At 36.1% G+C, this 16,494-nt stretch overlaps 2 protein-coding genes across 2 annotated transcripts; one reads left to right on the forward strand and one right to left on the reverse strand.

Moving 5' to 3' along the window:
- The first annotated feature begins 8 nt into the window (after positions 1-8).
- On the forward strand, positions 9-10,767 carry LOC119192730 (transmembrane protein 104 homolog). The gene is made up of 5 exons (XM_037446490.1): positions 9-292; positions 1,086-1,298; positions 3,206-3,459; positions 6,128-6,336; positions 6,904-10,767. The coding sequence occupies exons 1-5, from the start codon at positions 215-217 to the stop codon at positions 7,674-7,676; spliced, it is 1,527 nt and encodes a 508-aa protein (XP_037302387.1). The 5' UTR covers positions 9-214; the 3' UTR covers positions 7,677-10,767.
- An 818-nt stretch (positions 10,768-11,585) lies between these two features.
- Positions 11,586-15,137, reverse strand: LOC119192731 ((E3-independent) E2 ubiquitin-conjugating enzyme UBE2O-like). Its single transcript, XM_037446491.1, has 5 exons — positions 14,707-15,137; positions 14,185-14,408; positions 13,691-13,888; positions 13,451-13,599; positions 11,586-13,369 (listed from the first exon to the last, which is right to left on the reverse strand). Exons 1-4 carry the CDS (start codon positions 14,810-14,812, stop codon positions 13,513-13,515), a joined length of 615 nt encoding a protein of 204 aa, XP_037302388.1. The 5' UTR covers positions 14,813-15,137; the 3' UTR covers positions 11,586-13,369; positions 13,451-13,512.
- Positions 15,138-16,494: the final 1,357 nt, after the last annotated feature.

The raw sequence follows: 16,494 nt of genomic DNA on the forward strand, positions 1-16,494 counted from the left end.
TGCTTTTGTCAAATCTCAACAACACTCAACAATTTCCGAGCTCCGAGGTGTCATAATAAACTCGCAATTCGTAAATCGAAATACATGCGTTGTGTATTTGTATTGATAATGACAACTTGGTAATATTGATAGGTATTTTATCGCTGATAAATTCTATAAATTGCCATTTCAGTGCCAGGTGTCTTGTAGCAATGTTGTGTTTAAGTTGCGAAATATGTTTCGTCGATTCTGGGGTCTGAGACGACGGTTAAGAATGCCTCTCGGAGAGACTGGGGATCAATATTCTGTATGGGTAAGCGATTTATTCATCAAATTATACGAAATATTATAAGAAAATATAGTTTTAAAGTAACATATGCCAAGGATTAATCTTAGTACATATCCGTTTAAAATAAAATGAGTTATTATGAGGTACCCACTTGTGTTCCTTTGTTCTCTCTTGTTTACAAGTAACTGTTATTTGTCCTTAATTCGTACAAGTCGTTATTTCGTTACGCCTACTCATTTAGCAACAAGGGGCAATATGGTTTAATGTAGCAAGGTGTATTGACTTGTAATTAAATATTGTATGATATTTATAATATTTCATTTGTTTAATAAATAAAAAATATTATTTTTATTCATAGTGATTACTTGTAAGTTGTATTGCTTAATTTAATATAGGAAATTAAATGACTCCATTTCTTAATTGCTTGCTCAGTTTATAAAATATCTACATTAAATATCACAAACCTATAAAATTTTAAACTACCTCAAACTAAAACTGTAAAAAAAATTGTAATTGACCACATTTTTTTTAATAGTAGAACAACACCTTGTTGTGAGTATAATTAAGTGATTTGCTTTAAATCTTTACTACTATCTATATATTTATTTTCAGTTTTAAAATCAATCTATTTTCAGTTTTAAAAACAGTAGTGAACTGTTGACTTGAATACACTAAAGCTACTATATATATCAACAATGTTCTCTATTGTTACAATATAAGCCATTTCTTCAAGTCTTACAAACAACTGTTCAAATAACATAAGTTAAACAAAAATTTCCAGTAAAATAAAACATTTAATAAAATTGTGTATCCACAGGTGGGCTTAATATATATATTCAATTTGATAGTGGGCACTGGAGCGCTCACACTCCCAGCAGCATTCGCTCGAGCAGGATGGGGCCTGAGCACCATATCTCTGGTATTCCTGGCGTTCATGAGCTTTATGAACGCCACATATGTTATAGAGACTATGGCTTGTGCCAATGCTGTGTTCAAATGGAAGCGGCTTCAATCTATTCAGAGAGAAAGTGTGAGTAGATTTAATATTGTTTTATTATTAAGATACAGTATAGTATAAAAGTTTTATAAGTAGATGTATAAGGTTTTAGACTTGCAATAGAGTAAGATTATTTTATTAGTAGTCTAAAGCAATGTGTAGAAATTCAAAACCTAATTTGGCTCTGTAATTAGTTTTGACCAACAAATGGTTAAACTATTGAACATAACATGATACAGAAGTCATTTGTGTGATTGCTAAAAGAATATGTTTTACTATAAAATAAATATAAGAGTGATATTGTATTGAAAGCGGCGATAGCCTAGTTGGGTGTGGAACGGACTGCCAAGACCAATGTCCGCAGGTTCAAATCCCGAGGGCACACACCTCTGACTTTTCTAAAAATCATGTGTGTATTCTTTGTGAATTCATCGTTCTCTTTAATGGTGAAGGAAAACATCGTGAGGAAACCTGCACACCTGAGAAGTTCTCTATAGGAATTTCGAAGGTGTGTGAAGTCCACCAATCCGCACTAGGCCAGCGTGATGGACTAGGGCCTAATCCCTCTCAGTAGTAGAGGAGGCCCGTGTTCAGCAGTGGGCAAGTATATAATACAGGGCTAATATTATTATTGTATTGAAATAATAAAATATGAATTTATTATCAAATATTGCATTACTATTTATAGCTGTATTGTGAAAGTTGTCAACAATATACACATTCTTTCAACTCAATGATATCATCCATGACATTTATGATATGGACATTGTATATTTTTAAAACATAATGTGTAGAGAATGTCTGATTTTGCATACATATTTTAGAATGTTATCAGTTGTCATGCGAGTTAAGAGAAAAAATTATTGGATGGCATTGCAATATTGTTTTTTTTACATTCCGCATCTTATGCTCCAAACAAAATTTAATACTATTTTTTTTAGTTTTACTTCAACTAACTAAAAGAAAATATTATGTGTATTGTGGTCGTGTTTTACATAAATATAAATAGGTATAGTCACAAAATAAATTTATGTAACAAAATAGTTTTTATTAAATTTTTACTCATTTATTTTTCTTTCTCTTAGTATATTCATAGTTTAAAATATATAGAAATACATTCAGCAGTAAGCAAACAAAACAAAACATGCAACAGAAAAATTTTTATATTTCATAAAACTATTTCGTAACATACATTTATTTTGAGAAATAGTCACAAGGTAGTAAATAAAAAATTATGTCACTAGAAATGAGCTACATTTTATTATCTTCTCTCTGGCGTGTACAGCTTTAACATAACTAGTGATAAAAATTGCGCATATGTTCTGCAGGCAGCATGGTTATGGTTTGTTATGGTATGGTTATGGGCTCCTTTTTCCGCACTTAGCCCGTAAAAAGTCGGGCCAATGCGTCTGCAGACAGCATAATATAAAACTATTGCTGTCTGCATGTGTGTGTTTGGGTCTTGGTAACATGCCGATAAACACATAGTTAATGGAACTCATGACAAAATCACAAGTGTTACAATTTTATTTATTTCAATAAATCTTATCAATATTTACGTTTCATGGTTAAGTCATGCTGATTATAACATAATACACAATTGTATGGTACTGATAACTATTTCTTATTCACCATGTAAAATATTATGACTGACATAGTAAATAAAAAATGTTTGTTAGAAATTATTTTTGTGGAATTTTTATTGCACATATAGATATTGTATTAGCATTATGCACGATGAAAAAAAATATAATTTAAACTTTATTACATCAGAAAAAAATATATATTTCAAATTGCCACTTACTCTAATTATATTCACTGTTTCATATTTCATATACCTGTCCTAAGTGACTATAATAATACAATAATAAAAAAGCAGCCACACACTGCTGGACACTGGCTTCGACTGTGGAGAGTCTCAGTATAGTTTGCCCTTCCAGATACAAGAGCAGGATTCGGAAGATGAGACAGCATCACGTAACTACGGCGAGTTGGAAGAGCCGCTTGTCTGCGGCGAGACGATACCTTCGCGTTACTACAGCCTCGACCGACGCGTGGAGCTCGGGGAGATGGCGAATCTGTTCCTCAACAGGACCGGCCGCACCATGTTCTACTGCACGCTGTGTGTGTACCTGTATGGGGACTTGTCGATATACTCCGCCGCTGTTGCCAAATCTGTCATGGATGTTATTTGGTATGTGTATTTTGACCCCTATTCAATAAATACATAAAAAACAATCGCATTGATTCAAAACTAGTTTTCGGGTTTTATTCCGTTTTTTTTTATTCTAATTTTCTTTTGATGTTTTCGTCTGAGAGGGCCAACATCAGCTAATTTAAAGAAAAAAAAACGAATGTAGGTAGACATTGTAACGTTGATTATTCGGACGACCTCCGCCTCAATCAATCCAAAGCAAATTCTTCGAAACGGGAGAATATTAAAATATTAAAAAAAATGAGATTAAATCTGCAAACTAGTTTTGTTTTGATGTGTTGATGTATAACATTCACGTACACATAACAAATAATTAAATATTCACATTATTCTATAGGATCCCACTGCTGGGTATAGGCACCTCTCATTTGCTTTAATATAGGTTGACAATTTATATATTTCTGTTTGAGTAATGCAATACCTCTCTTTGGTATCCATTACATTCAAACAACACTGTACTAAACACATTGTCCGATATTTCCACCCATTTGTGCCATTCTAAGTTAGAATATAAAAAATGTGTTTGTGATTTTTTTATTACAGTGTAAGTATTTTTTTCTTTGTTAATGCTTAAGTAATAATGAGATTTACTTCAACATTTTGATAAATAAGCTTCTGATTTATGTATGAAAAATAACATTACGAAGTTCTCATTAAGTATATACTGTCAAACTGGTTACTTTGGTTTGTACCTCGTTACTCCTTATACATTTATCCTTAATTTGAAATGTCCATAGTTATATAAGTAATTTAATTTGTTATTTAGAAATAATAATTATTATTCCTATACATTGTTTTGGCGTATCATAAGTGTAACTTTGTTCGCCACGTACAAAGATGTTTTTTTAATTTTAAATACTCATTATTTTCGTCCAGTAATGAAATTTACATACATAAATGTGATATTGGACATACATTTATTTAGGTATGTAAATATGAAAAGTAGCAACTGTTTTGGAAGGAAGTTGCAGAAAGTATAGTTTGATTACCTAAAGTAGGAATTTACTATGCCTCTATAAATAATTATAAATCTAAAATATTCAATATCTTATCTGTTACCTCGTATATGACATAAATGATTAACAGCTAACCGGAACCTATGCATAACATAATCAATATATTATATTTTACTAATGAACTCTTTGCACACAAAAAGGAAATCCTGTTGTTATGTGGGTTGATAACGCTTTAATTGGCGTGTACATTAATTGATTTGTATATAAGGTGATTGAGCTGGTCATCTATAATATTATGTGATTGAAATAAAATTCATCGACCCTTTCATACCTATTCTAGTAGGTAACTCTACCTACCCAATCTCAGATAAAGGCATGAATTTAATAAATATAACTTTACATAGGGCTGTCATCACCGAAATTGCCGATAAACACGGCAAAAATTGCGGACATTTGGGCGAAATATGGGTTTTCTCCGGACACCTCTGAAAAATATTTTTGCAACGCGCATGGCCACAGGTGGGGGCGTTCGATCGTCGGCTATTTTGTCGTGCCTTCTTGAATGTGGGTTATTATACTATCAGCCCTGTATTATATACTTGGCCACTGCTGAGCACGAGCCTCCTCTACTATTGAGAGGGATTAAGCCTTACTCCACCACGCTGGCCTAGTGCGCGTTGGTAGACTTCACACACCTTCGAAATTCCTATAGAGAACTTCTCAGATGTGCAGGTTTCCTCACGATGTTTTCCTTCACCGTTATGTGGGTTATTATGAATTTTTAATTAAGATTTATTTTAATTTATCGATTATCTATAAAAACAATTGGATTTCCCCTGACAACAAAAGTGTCCGTGTTACAACCGGACATTTTTAAAAACCCTTGCCGGACTACCCTTGGACACTCGAACAAATCCGGGGAATTCCGAACGGATGGCAGCCCTAAGTTTACTCCTATTTCTTGATCATTTTAAATTATTCAATTAAGAAGTCCGAATACTCGATGCTTTAATAATAAACAGAATTTAACGAAACAATTCCAATATGATATTGGACTTATTTAATCAGCTGCTTATTGTAATAAACATGTGGAAGTGGCGACTTCGATTTCTTTCATTAACTACAGGTATTATTGCTAACTGATAACTGGTTATAACTATTTAGTTTAAAGAAATATAATATTACGAACACAGGTGTGCTCGCACAATGCTGCTAACTTCATGTTCCCAGCATTAACATGAAGTTAGCAGCATTGTGACCGCTAACTATTGGCTTCAGGTATTTTTATACCAATGAATGATAAGAGGGCAAGCCGCTCGTATGATGGTAACCGACGCCACTACCCGGAACAGGTGCAATAAATACTACCCACATTTTAAAATTCGAAGTTGCGTGGCATTGGATATCCCTTCATTCAAGATATTAAATAATAATGAAGTCTTATAGTGAAAAGCATAGGGAAAGTGATTATACGTTCACAAATAGTCTCTTGCATACCAGTTACCACTTATATCGTTTATCTGTTTTACTCTCCAAGAAATCCAATTCCGCTTAAATTGTTGAAAATTTAGTATGAATTCGACCTGGAAAGACACAAGATCACAAAAGTCGCTCATTAATTCTAATGTATGAAAGCAAGAAAATAGACTGGAATGCTACTTCTTTCCCCCTAATGATGTTATTTTTTACAGTTCTACAGTGCCTAACACGACGAGCGTGAACGATTGGGAGCAAGTCCCGTGCTTCAACGTGTCGTCCGTGGAGCACGGAGTGTACACGCGGCTCGACGTGTACCGCGTCGCGTTGCTCACCTTCGTGGCCGTCATGGGACCTTTCGTGTTCTTCAACGTGCAGAAGACGAAGTATCTGCAGCTGCTGACGTCGCTCATGCGGTGGCTTGGTGAGTCTAGTAATTTTAACTGTTATTTATTTTGAAGTTTTTAAGTTTATAAAGACAGCGGATCCAAGATGCTTTTGAACTTTTTTATGTACTTGGATATGTTCGTTAATCGAGCTGGTGGGTTATCTAAGACCTTATTCTCTAGGATAGTGTAAACTCAATTTACGGCAATTAAGTTATCTTCCAGATATTAGCGTGGAATAATATTCTGTCTTAAACGGAATGCGGTGCGGTACGGTCTTCTCACGGTCTGTTAAAATAGCATGTGTCATAGAGAACAAGGCCCCTGACGTTAGATTATCTTCACCACAAACAACAATAAAAGTGATACGTTCGTTGTAGGATATTTGTACACAAGGTATAAAACCCTACGTAATTGTCACATTCCGGCTTCAGCCTATGTATATACGGTTTTAAACAGACCGCCATAATTATATTCTCTATCGTGGACCCCACTTAGCTTACCATTAGTACCAGAGGCGATACGTTACCGTGTCCCTATAAGAAAAAACGAATAGATTTTTGTAACTAAAGCCTAATATCTGACTCATACACTCTTTGTTTCAGCATTCTCAATAATGATCTCGATGGCCATCTACTTGCTGATTGGTAAAGGCCCGCAAGGACACCCGCCCGCATTCGACTTCACAGGGATGCCGACGTTGTTCGGCGCATGCGTGTACTCGTTCATGTGCCACCACTCTCTGCCGGGACTCATCAGCCCCATCAGAGGGAAGAACCACATCGGTTTGCATCTAGCTCTCGACTACGCTCTCATAAGCATATTCTACCTCCTCTTAGCATTCACGGGCGCGTTCGCGTTCGCACAACTCAGCGACCTCTACACGTTAAACTTCGTACCAACGGACAATGAAAACATACTTCTTGAAATTGTTGAATATTTTTTAGCTCTCTTCCCCGTGTTCACTCTCTCTACCAGTTTCCCTATTATCGCTATAACGTTAAGGAATAATTTGCAGTCCTTGTGTCTGGACACGAGCCGTTTGGAGTCTTATAACTTTTTGTTGAGGAAATTGTTGTTTCCAGTTATAACTGTTGTGCCGCCGTTGTTGCTAACGTATTACCTGGAGGATATAAGTGTACTTATAGAATTTACCGGTTCTTATGCCGGCACCGGAATTCAATATCTGATGCCTACGTTTCTGGTGGTGTCCGCTAGGCGTCACTGCATTGGTTTGTTAGGCTTGGGTGTGGAGAACAAATATAAAAGCCCATTTGCGAACGCCGCATGGGCGATATTCGTTCTTTTGTGGTCGTTTATGTGTATAGTGCTTGTGTCTGTGCATATATTCGAGAAAAAATACGTTGACTTTAACTAAAGATGCTAAAAGATGCTAACAGGAACAAAAGACAATACTTAGGGCCGCGGACACATTTTTATGGGCATAAAAATTCTCTTCCATTTATGTAGTCGCCAATACGGAATTGATATTTCTATTGAATTTTCAAGTTCTCGGCCCTTCTATAAAATCATTCGCATATTTAAAATTTACTATTATATTTTTTACATATGGCAATATTTTTTGTAATGTAAATAAAAACTAGCGTTTCGTAATAGTTAATAAAATATTAATAATTATCTTGAAACGTTACAATTGTTGTGTCAATAATAATGCATGTTGTATCGCAATTAATTATTAAGTACTATAATGTATGGTTGGAATCATACGGCCTTTTCTATAAGACCTATTTCGTATTTTAAGGCTCATCTGTCTCAGAACGGGTGGATATACGCACACTGCGACCGTTCAATTATAGGAGTAAGTTAGTGCTATACAGTCTTACTTATAAAAAAATCACAAAGCTATGCTTAGTTAAAACAAATTTACTCGATCAGCTGTAAGTCAAAACCCGCCATCTAGCCTCATAATAAGGTTTAAACTTGGAAACCGGTGATGTTTTTGACAGCTATTTAATCAATTCTTAACGCTAAAACAAGTTTATAAGTAAGACTGATAATGTCCAAAGAACTTCCTTTTTTGTAATAAAACCTATCTTAGTGTGTTAGTTAGGTTTCAGTGGCGTATAGAGTTAAGTCGATTACGTATATAATGAAGTAACAACGGATACAGTATGAGTGATGACAACATAAAGACTGGTCTGATAGTGTAACTACTGAACATAAGACTTAACATCTCATGTCTTAGGATGGCGAGCGCAGTGGAATACCAAACAATACTATGTAATTCAAGGTATTGAATGGTGTTTCTACTGTTTATGGGCAGTCGTATCGCTTACCATCAGGCGAACGGCAAGCTCGTCTCGTCATGCAAAGCAGTAAAAATAAGAAAAAAAAAGTAAACTTTTGCAGATGTAAATTGCAGTGTCAACTCGCAAAAGTAAATACATAACATGCCACGTTTCTAGATTTTCAATGCTCGCGCATTATCTACAGGGTTCACGCGCTCTGATTGGCGGAACGCACATGTCGCGTCATCGGGAGCCAATGACAGTGAATCCCCAAAGTAACCCGAGGTTCAACCGAAGTTGACAATGCCCGTTACACTGGCTAAAATACCGCATTATGTTTTCGCAAATATTTTATTCTTAGTTAATTATTTTTTTAACTTAAAAATTTTCACAACCAAGTTTAGTTTATTACATAGTTCAATGCCTTAAATGTGTTCTAAGATCGTTCTCAAAGGTGAGGTATTGGTTTATTACTAAGGCCCTAAGATTCTGAAAACTATTCTGACATATTAATCTATAGTTAGGTAAAAAAAGTTAGTCTTACATATAAAGAGAACAGGTTGCCAAAAACTACAAGCCGTTTAATCTGGCGAATATTGTTTTTCGGTTAAGTAAAGATAAAAATGTTAAACATACGAGATTCCCTAGATCCCTTAATTTTGCGATGTTTACCAGGGTGGTACTGGTTAAATTAACTACAGAAAAAAGTGTGCAAAAGTTGGTAGTTTTACTGTTGCGTTACATACGGTCCATTGACTGACATCTTTTGATTACCAGAGATCTCATAATTCCTTTCTCTATTGCTCTTTCGCAAGTTCATTGGCGTATTCACAATTCTTCTAGCATCCTAATTATTACCATATGATCGGCTACAGAGTAAACACAATCAGAGTAATAAGACTAGCAGATTCTTTTGCATTTAGGATGCGCAAGGATATCATGGGAAAATTTACACACTTTTAGCTGGTAGGATATATTTTATATCCGAACGGATAGCGACTGCCGAGGGGTAATCATCTCTCGTCAGTCAATATTGTATTGGACCCTCTCCACTTACCATCAGGTGCGCTAGAGTCACTTAGCCGTGCAATTATAAAAAAAAATCGTCACTGTTATGAGTAATGACACTTTACCTACTTGGAATTATAATTATTAATAACACCATGCAACGTCTAGAGATCTCAAAATGATTTGCCTTCATACGTGCTACCCACTTTTAACGGTGGGCAAAAGGGTAGGTGAACGCGGCAACCACCCAGGGCCTCGCGCTTCGAGGGACTTCGTGCTAGCAAGGGGCTCAATGTAAGGAACCTTGCCCACCTTCCGCAATCGGGTAGAAAGGCCTCGCAAAGGTCTGCCAGAGTCTCGTGATAGTTAGCCGCCATTTCCCATTTTCATTACATCTGTTTGAATGGTACCACGTATTGGCTCTTTTGTAACTGCTTTGATTCTACCATTTCAAACGTTGGACATTAATGAAATGTGGAATTGTAAAATTATGTTGTCGTTTTATGAGGTTGTCGAGGCCGCTATAGTTCCTAGATATGAGAAAACTAAATTTTACTAAACCAAAAATATATGCTTTCGAAAGAATAGTCTTGATGTTACCCAAATGGATTGATTCCGAAATTATATCGAGATATGAAAATGTTTTAATAAATGTATCCCGATCAAACTGAAATGTTTAAAAACTATGCTGTCCATATTGAATTGTGTTATTTTTGTTATATTTTGTTTTCTTTTTTAGATAGTTTATGTTCATACTAATTTGTAATATTTAAAATTAGAAAAGTTGATTATTTGGCTTCAAAAATGATTCAATCTCTAGCAATAAGTACTAAGTTTCGAACAAGGTAATTCACACTAAATGAAATGTCTCTTTTCATATAAATTTAATTGCCTCTTATTAACTGTAACTACTATCTCTGTAATAATTTAAACTCTGTGATATTTTTATTACAACACATAGAATTTAGTAATAAAGATGAAATTTAAATAGAGTCATTTGATTTTATTTTTGTTTAATAAATCAAAACTCGAAATTAATTATGTAATTTTCCGCACAAAGTCTGTTATGGTAAAAAAAACGGTCCTTTTATTTTTTTCTGTGATAAAATATCTGTATTAAAATATAAATTTGTTGTAAACAAATCGAATGACTGACAATGTGTAAAGTGATTCAATATTTTTGTAATAAATAAAATTGTGTGATTTGATTGACTACTGCGTTTTATTGTCATTTAATTTCATAATCATTGATCAATCATGACAGCAAATCATATCAGCAGGTAAGTTCTTTGTTTGCCGTGATGTGCCGAACTGCTGTAAAGCTAGGTTTAGACTAACGCGTTCTCGCAGTAATATAATGCTTACGAATTGCCAGAAGCGTTTTCACTAACGGTAATAGTTCAATAATAGTTATGTGGCTCGCTGCATGTAATTGTATACTGCCAAGCAGCAATGTGTAGTCACTGTTATGTTACGGTTTGAAGGTTTGTAGCCATTTTAACTACTGGACATAATGAGACTTAACATCTCACGTCTTGCGAGCGCAGTGGAATACTAAATAAAGTGTAATTTTATTTTTACTCGCTCTAATGCCACTACTAATCTAAGAGTTAGTCCCAGCGACATCACACTTTCAGTCATAAATACACTCATGAACACGCCATATTCGCACTAAATTATAAAATTATCAAAAAAGAAACAGAAAAGTAAAACTGCGATTATTGGTGAAAATATTTGCTACTCAGTGATGATTATGGCCCTATTTTAGTGGATATCTATGGTTTCATATATTAACGCAATGTCAATATGTCCCTATATAAGTACTACAGTGTACACTATATAAGTACTACGGTTGCTGTGAGTTATCGGCCTGGGGGAAGTTAGGGTGGCGATAGAGCCATTGTTACCGAGGACTACTGGGTGGCGTCGGTTTAGAGACCGGGTGTTGTTAACTTGTGACTAATTTATTGGATGTGTTAATATTATGAGCAGTTTTACAAAACGAAATAAAACTATAAATGAAAAACAAATAAGGTCGAAGAATTATTTATTATATCATCATTATACACAGTTGTCACTTATCTCGCGTACACAAGCGACAAAAGCCTTCCATAGCTCAATTGACTTTGGCATGAAATTACATTGTATTTGTGCTGCCGCGCGGCCGGCGCAGCTATGGACTCGTACAATTCAACGCTACAAGCACTAAACACGGGATCGCTTCTAACACAATAACCCAAAAATAATACGAGTAGACCAATTTTGAATTATCACTACTGAAATAGGTAACACTGGTTAATAATACTAATACAATTTAGACTACAACGGCATTTCTTCGTGAAGAAACATTTTGTGACTAACGCCATAATAATAATATGGGCTCACCACATAAATAAAATAATTATAAATAAATAAAAAATCTTTTTTTTTATTTTGTTTTTTAGGCACAGAAACCGATAGTATAGACAGTTAGGCGAGTGAAACTATTCAATATACCTTATATTGGGTGCTTGCAGTTGTAAAGCCAAAACACTAAGTGACTAAGATTGTTGAATAGTGAAAATTTTACTGAAATAGTATCTAATTATCACAACACATTAAAGATATCCCGCTGTATAAAATGAAATGAAATATTATAATTATAATTACATACAAAAATGAATGAAAGTATTTACGCACACATAACACACGTACAAAATAAAACATTGCTATCCACAACAGTCGCACGTTCGTTCACAAAATGATAACATTATCGCATTGAATTACAAAACAAACATACGGATGAGAACGTATCATAATCTAGGCGCGTATCTAAAATCATTAGCATAGTAACAACACTCCGTGTAGCAAAATTGAACAACAGCAAAAAAGCATCTCCTCGTAAAAAGTATGCAATTTTCAAATAAGTACCCATAACGCTGTTGATTTATAAGTAGACATAACATGTTACAAATAAATAATATTAATCTAATATTTAAAAGATCTAATAATAATCATATCATTCGCATAAGATCGACATTTATTATTTAGAATTTGATTTGTAAATATTAAAGAGAACCTGTTTATTTCATATTGACTAGCAATATGAACAACCAATTCGACTTTCATGCATTCGACACTAATGATAAAATACTTAATGATGAGAGAGAACTCGGAATATGTAATTTTTATTCGTGAGAAACAAACAAAAAAAATAATAACAATAATAGACCTAACAGCTCAGGTCGAACATCTAAAATATTCCTATAATCGAAAAGTACATCACAATAAATACTATAGCTACGACATTTTTATTTATTTTATTAAACCGTAAAAGGGACATCGCGGGGACCGACACCGGCCAGTGCTTCGGTGTCGGTTCTACTACTCGAATATGTAAAGTGAATGGAAACCGGNGGCGATACAGACGATAGGATGGGTCGACAGACGCACTAGTGGTGTGGAGGTGGCGGCGGCGCTTAGCGCAGCGGATATAACGATGGAGGGCGGCACGTGGATGTCGTTGCGGCGCAGCGCGGCGCGGAAGGCGTCGAGCGACGAGCGCAGCGTGAGGCAGAAGCCGCGCGAGGCCGGCACCAGCGGGTAGTCGGGCGGCGCGGGCAGCGCGGCGCCGGGCGCGGGCTCGCCGCGGGACAGCGCCACGAGCCCCTCGAGGCGGCGGCATAGCGCGGCCGCGTGCGCGCGCAGGTGCTGCACGATCTCGCGCCGGAACGGCTCGGGCGGGTTCAGCACCATCTTAGTCATGGACTGCACCAGCTTCAGCAGCACCATCTCGTTGTACATGCGCGAGTTCTCGTTGCCTTGTTGAGTGCCTGACACACCGACGCAATCGCACGTATGATAAACATTTACTTTTTACTAAATTCATAAAGGATGTCAGTATATGCTACGTACCTTTTGTTTTTCATATCCGGCCTCATTGAAATATGGCTCAGAATTGAGAATGAGGCCCTGCAGTCAGACGATCACCTGCAGTAGAGAGCTGTCTTTGCCCCACACTTCCACGCCGCGGCCGGACCATGTGCCGAGAAGGGAAACGCAAACCTAGAGATGACATCATACAGTTACCGCATAGCATAAAAAACAGTTTCGAACAAATTAAAATAATTCAATTATAAAAACTAATTCGTGTTACCTTTCCGTCTTCGTAGAGGTTGGGATTGAGGCGGTCGCTGCAGTATGAGTGGTAGTGGCAGAGAGGCGGGGCGCGCGGGTACTCGCCGCCGAGCTGCACGTCGAACACGAACAGCCCGTCCTCGTACGGGGTCTTGGTCGGGCCGGCAATCATCACCGACAGCAGATCGATGCGGTTCTCGTATCCGCGGACCCACACCTGGTGATATACATGGTGTTTTGTAAATATATTTAGTTTTTTTTTTCTTGCCTTGTAGGCAAACGAGCAAGCGGTCGGCCTGATGGTTAGCAACACACGCCCTTAGTCTTTGCAATGCCAGAAGCACAGTGGAGCCGTCGCCTACCGGGAAATGCGTATCGATTATAGATATATGTCCATAATCAATCGATTCCGAGGAACTACTGAAATGATATTTGCAGTTTTTTTTTCATATAGCACGTAAATTCCAAAGAGATGATTATCGCCCATCAGTTGACACATATAAAATGACTCACGCCAGGCGGCAGGTCGCTCTTGAGCAGTTTGATCTCACGCTTGACGGCGGAGTAGAAGGAGCGCGGGTCGGACGGCTGCAGCATGGACATGCGGAAGCGGTGAGCGGCCGGCGCGAACTCCAGCAGGCTGAAGCCCTCGCCGGCGATCTCATCGGGCCCCGTGTCCGCCACCTCGGCCTCCATGCCTTCCACGCTGGCCAGTGGAGCCTCTGTTACAGCTTGGCCTATGTACAACAAATATGTAGTTTAAATGTACGATATATAGTTTGTGTTAGTATAAGAAATGAAAAATCATAAAATACTTCCAAAAAATGATCACCTTATTTGCAATCAGTGACATTATGGCGAAAAAAAAAATCATAGAACAAGGATCAACGCAAGAGCATGATTTAATACTCGTACGCCCTCTTTCTCGCAGTTCATTTTTTGTTATTTTAGCAAACTATAATGTCCCCTACTATAACAAAAAGACATCTCTCATACAACAGTAACTTATCAATATAAATGTCAAACTGAACTCACCGTTGTCACCATCGGTTTTAGCAACGATGGTGGTTGTTGTGGCGTCCTTGACGTCAGCATCCTCGGGCATCGGCTTCGGCTCCTCCTTCTCATCCTCATCACCCATGTTCACCACAAGAGCACCGTACTGACTGTATTCATCAACAATGCATTAATATCGTGCAGTTTCGAGCATTGACCGTCATGAAGAGTCTACTATCATTGGAAAGTTTGTAACAGAAAAGAATTATTTGTAAAATGTACATACAATGTCGCATAGGTACTATATTACATGAGCTATACCAAATACAAGTGACGGTCAATGCAATCAGATGACATGGGTTATTCACACAAGGAAGCAATTCGGTTAGACTGTTGGAAAGTAAGATAATACAAAGATTATACCATGCACTCATCTGTTACAGAAGGAATCAACATGAATGATGATGCAAAACTTACATTAAACAAAAATGTCACACATAGTTACGCGTACACATAAAATCGAGTCATTCGCCATAAATACAATCAGACGTTAGAATAGGATGTATCGGAAATCAGAGAAATTAAGTTACCACTTTTTACAGAGTCATCTAAAAAAATTAACAACAAAAAAATATATACAAATATAATTTAAAACAAAATTTAAAATAAAATAGCATACTGTAAATAAAATGGTACGTGACTACCAAATCTAAAAACTTTGCTGGCGACTAAATTTAAATAAAGTAAATGAAGACATTATAAGGGTAATTTATTTCTATTATTCGCATGTGGAATACAGTCAGCAGCGAAAGTAATTTTAATTTAACAAAAGTTGTAATAAAAATAATAAAAATAATGTCACGAGTAATAATTGCCTGAGTTGACACTATACATATTAGTGGTATTTTCCTGTTCACCAGTAATAAGAGAATAATTTGATGTGGTTCATCGGAGTACTTACGTCGACACAATATGGCTGCATGATTGTCGTCGCTTACACTAAAAACCTCAGTATCTAACGTGGTTAGACATTTTAAATTACCTTACTAATCTTTTTAAATTTTATACGATTATTTATGTTTTTAAATACGTTCAGAAGAACAACTCATAGCAACTATCGATGCTGACTGTACCGAAAGGATAGCTAGTATCAGATAGGAGAAATGATTTATTACTTTAATTTGTACTAAATAAGTTGATCTAGACCAATAACGTCATTCATAATAGATTACTGAGTGATTTTCTACGATATAACTTTTGAAGTAGATTGTTGGGTGAATATTTTTTTAGTAAGAAATGTTGCCATAAATATCGTGTGCTATATGAACATGAAAAAAAAGATTTATCAAAACTGTAGGTTCATCAAAAATATTATGTTGCAGCATTAATAATCATCTAAGGATAATCGCAGTTGTAATAAAATGTGCTAAAACAGTATGCCATTTAAAGATGACTCAATACAAAACAAAAACATAAGCACTGATGTGATGGTGTTGTATGTAAAAATAGTATTTGTTTGTTTAATATAAGTATTGCAAACGATATATCAACAGTGTTCAACATAATACCCGCTAACTTATGACATAGTCACATTAAGAACATATAAAGCATTCTCTTTGACACAACTTTATCGAGAGTTGCCAGCAAATATTACATAAATCGAATTTTGTAAATTTTCTCCCACATTGTTTGTCGAAATGGCCAGATTGGTTTTGTTTTGTTCTTGCTGGCAATAATCGAAGGTGATTTGGTTTTACTGTATATGTGAAACCCCACTAACAGTGCACGATACCAATAGGGATGATGCAAAACAAAAATAAATTAAAT

Source organism: Manduca sexta, unplaced genomic scaffold (genome assembly GCF_014839805.1).
Source record: "Manduca sexta isolate Smith_Timp_Sample1 unplaced genomic scaffold, JHU_Msex_v1.0 HiC_scaffold_3088, whole genome shotgun sequence".
Classification (NCBI taxonomy): Eukaryota; Metazoa; Arthropoda; class Insecta; order Lepidoptera; family Sphingidae; genus Manduca; species Manduca sexta.

Coding starts and splice junctions, on each gene's coding strand:
- LOC119192730 (XM_037446490.1), top strand. CDS start 215: ATGTTTCGTCGATTCTGGGGTCTGAGACGACGGTTAAGAATGCCTCTC. Junction 293..1,085: donor GGGATCAATATTCTGTATGG/GTAAGCGATTTA, acceptor GTGTATCCACAG/GTGGGCTTAATATATATATT. Junction 6,337..6,903: donor GTCGCTCATGCGGTGGCTTG/GTGAGTCTAGTA, acceptor TCTTTGTTTCAG/CATTCTCAATAATGATCTCG.
- LOC119192731 (XM_037446491.1), bottom strand. CDS start 14,812: ATGGGTGATGAGGATGAGAAGGAGGAGCCGAAGCCGATGCCCGAGGAT. Junction 14,409..14,706: donor TAAAACCGATGGTGACAACG/GTGAGTTCAGTT, acceptor TGTTGTACATAG/GCCAAGCTGTAACAGAGGCT. Junction 13,600..13,690: donor ACCTCTACGAAGACGGAAAG/GTAACACGAATT, acceptor TGTCATCTCTAG/GTTTGCGTTTCCCTTCTCGG.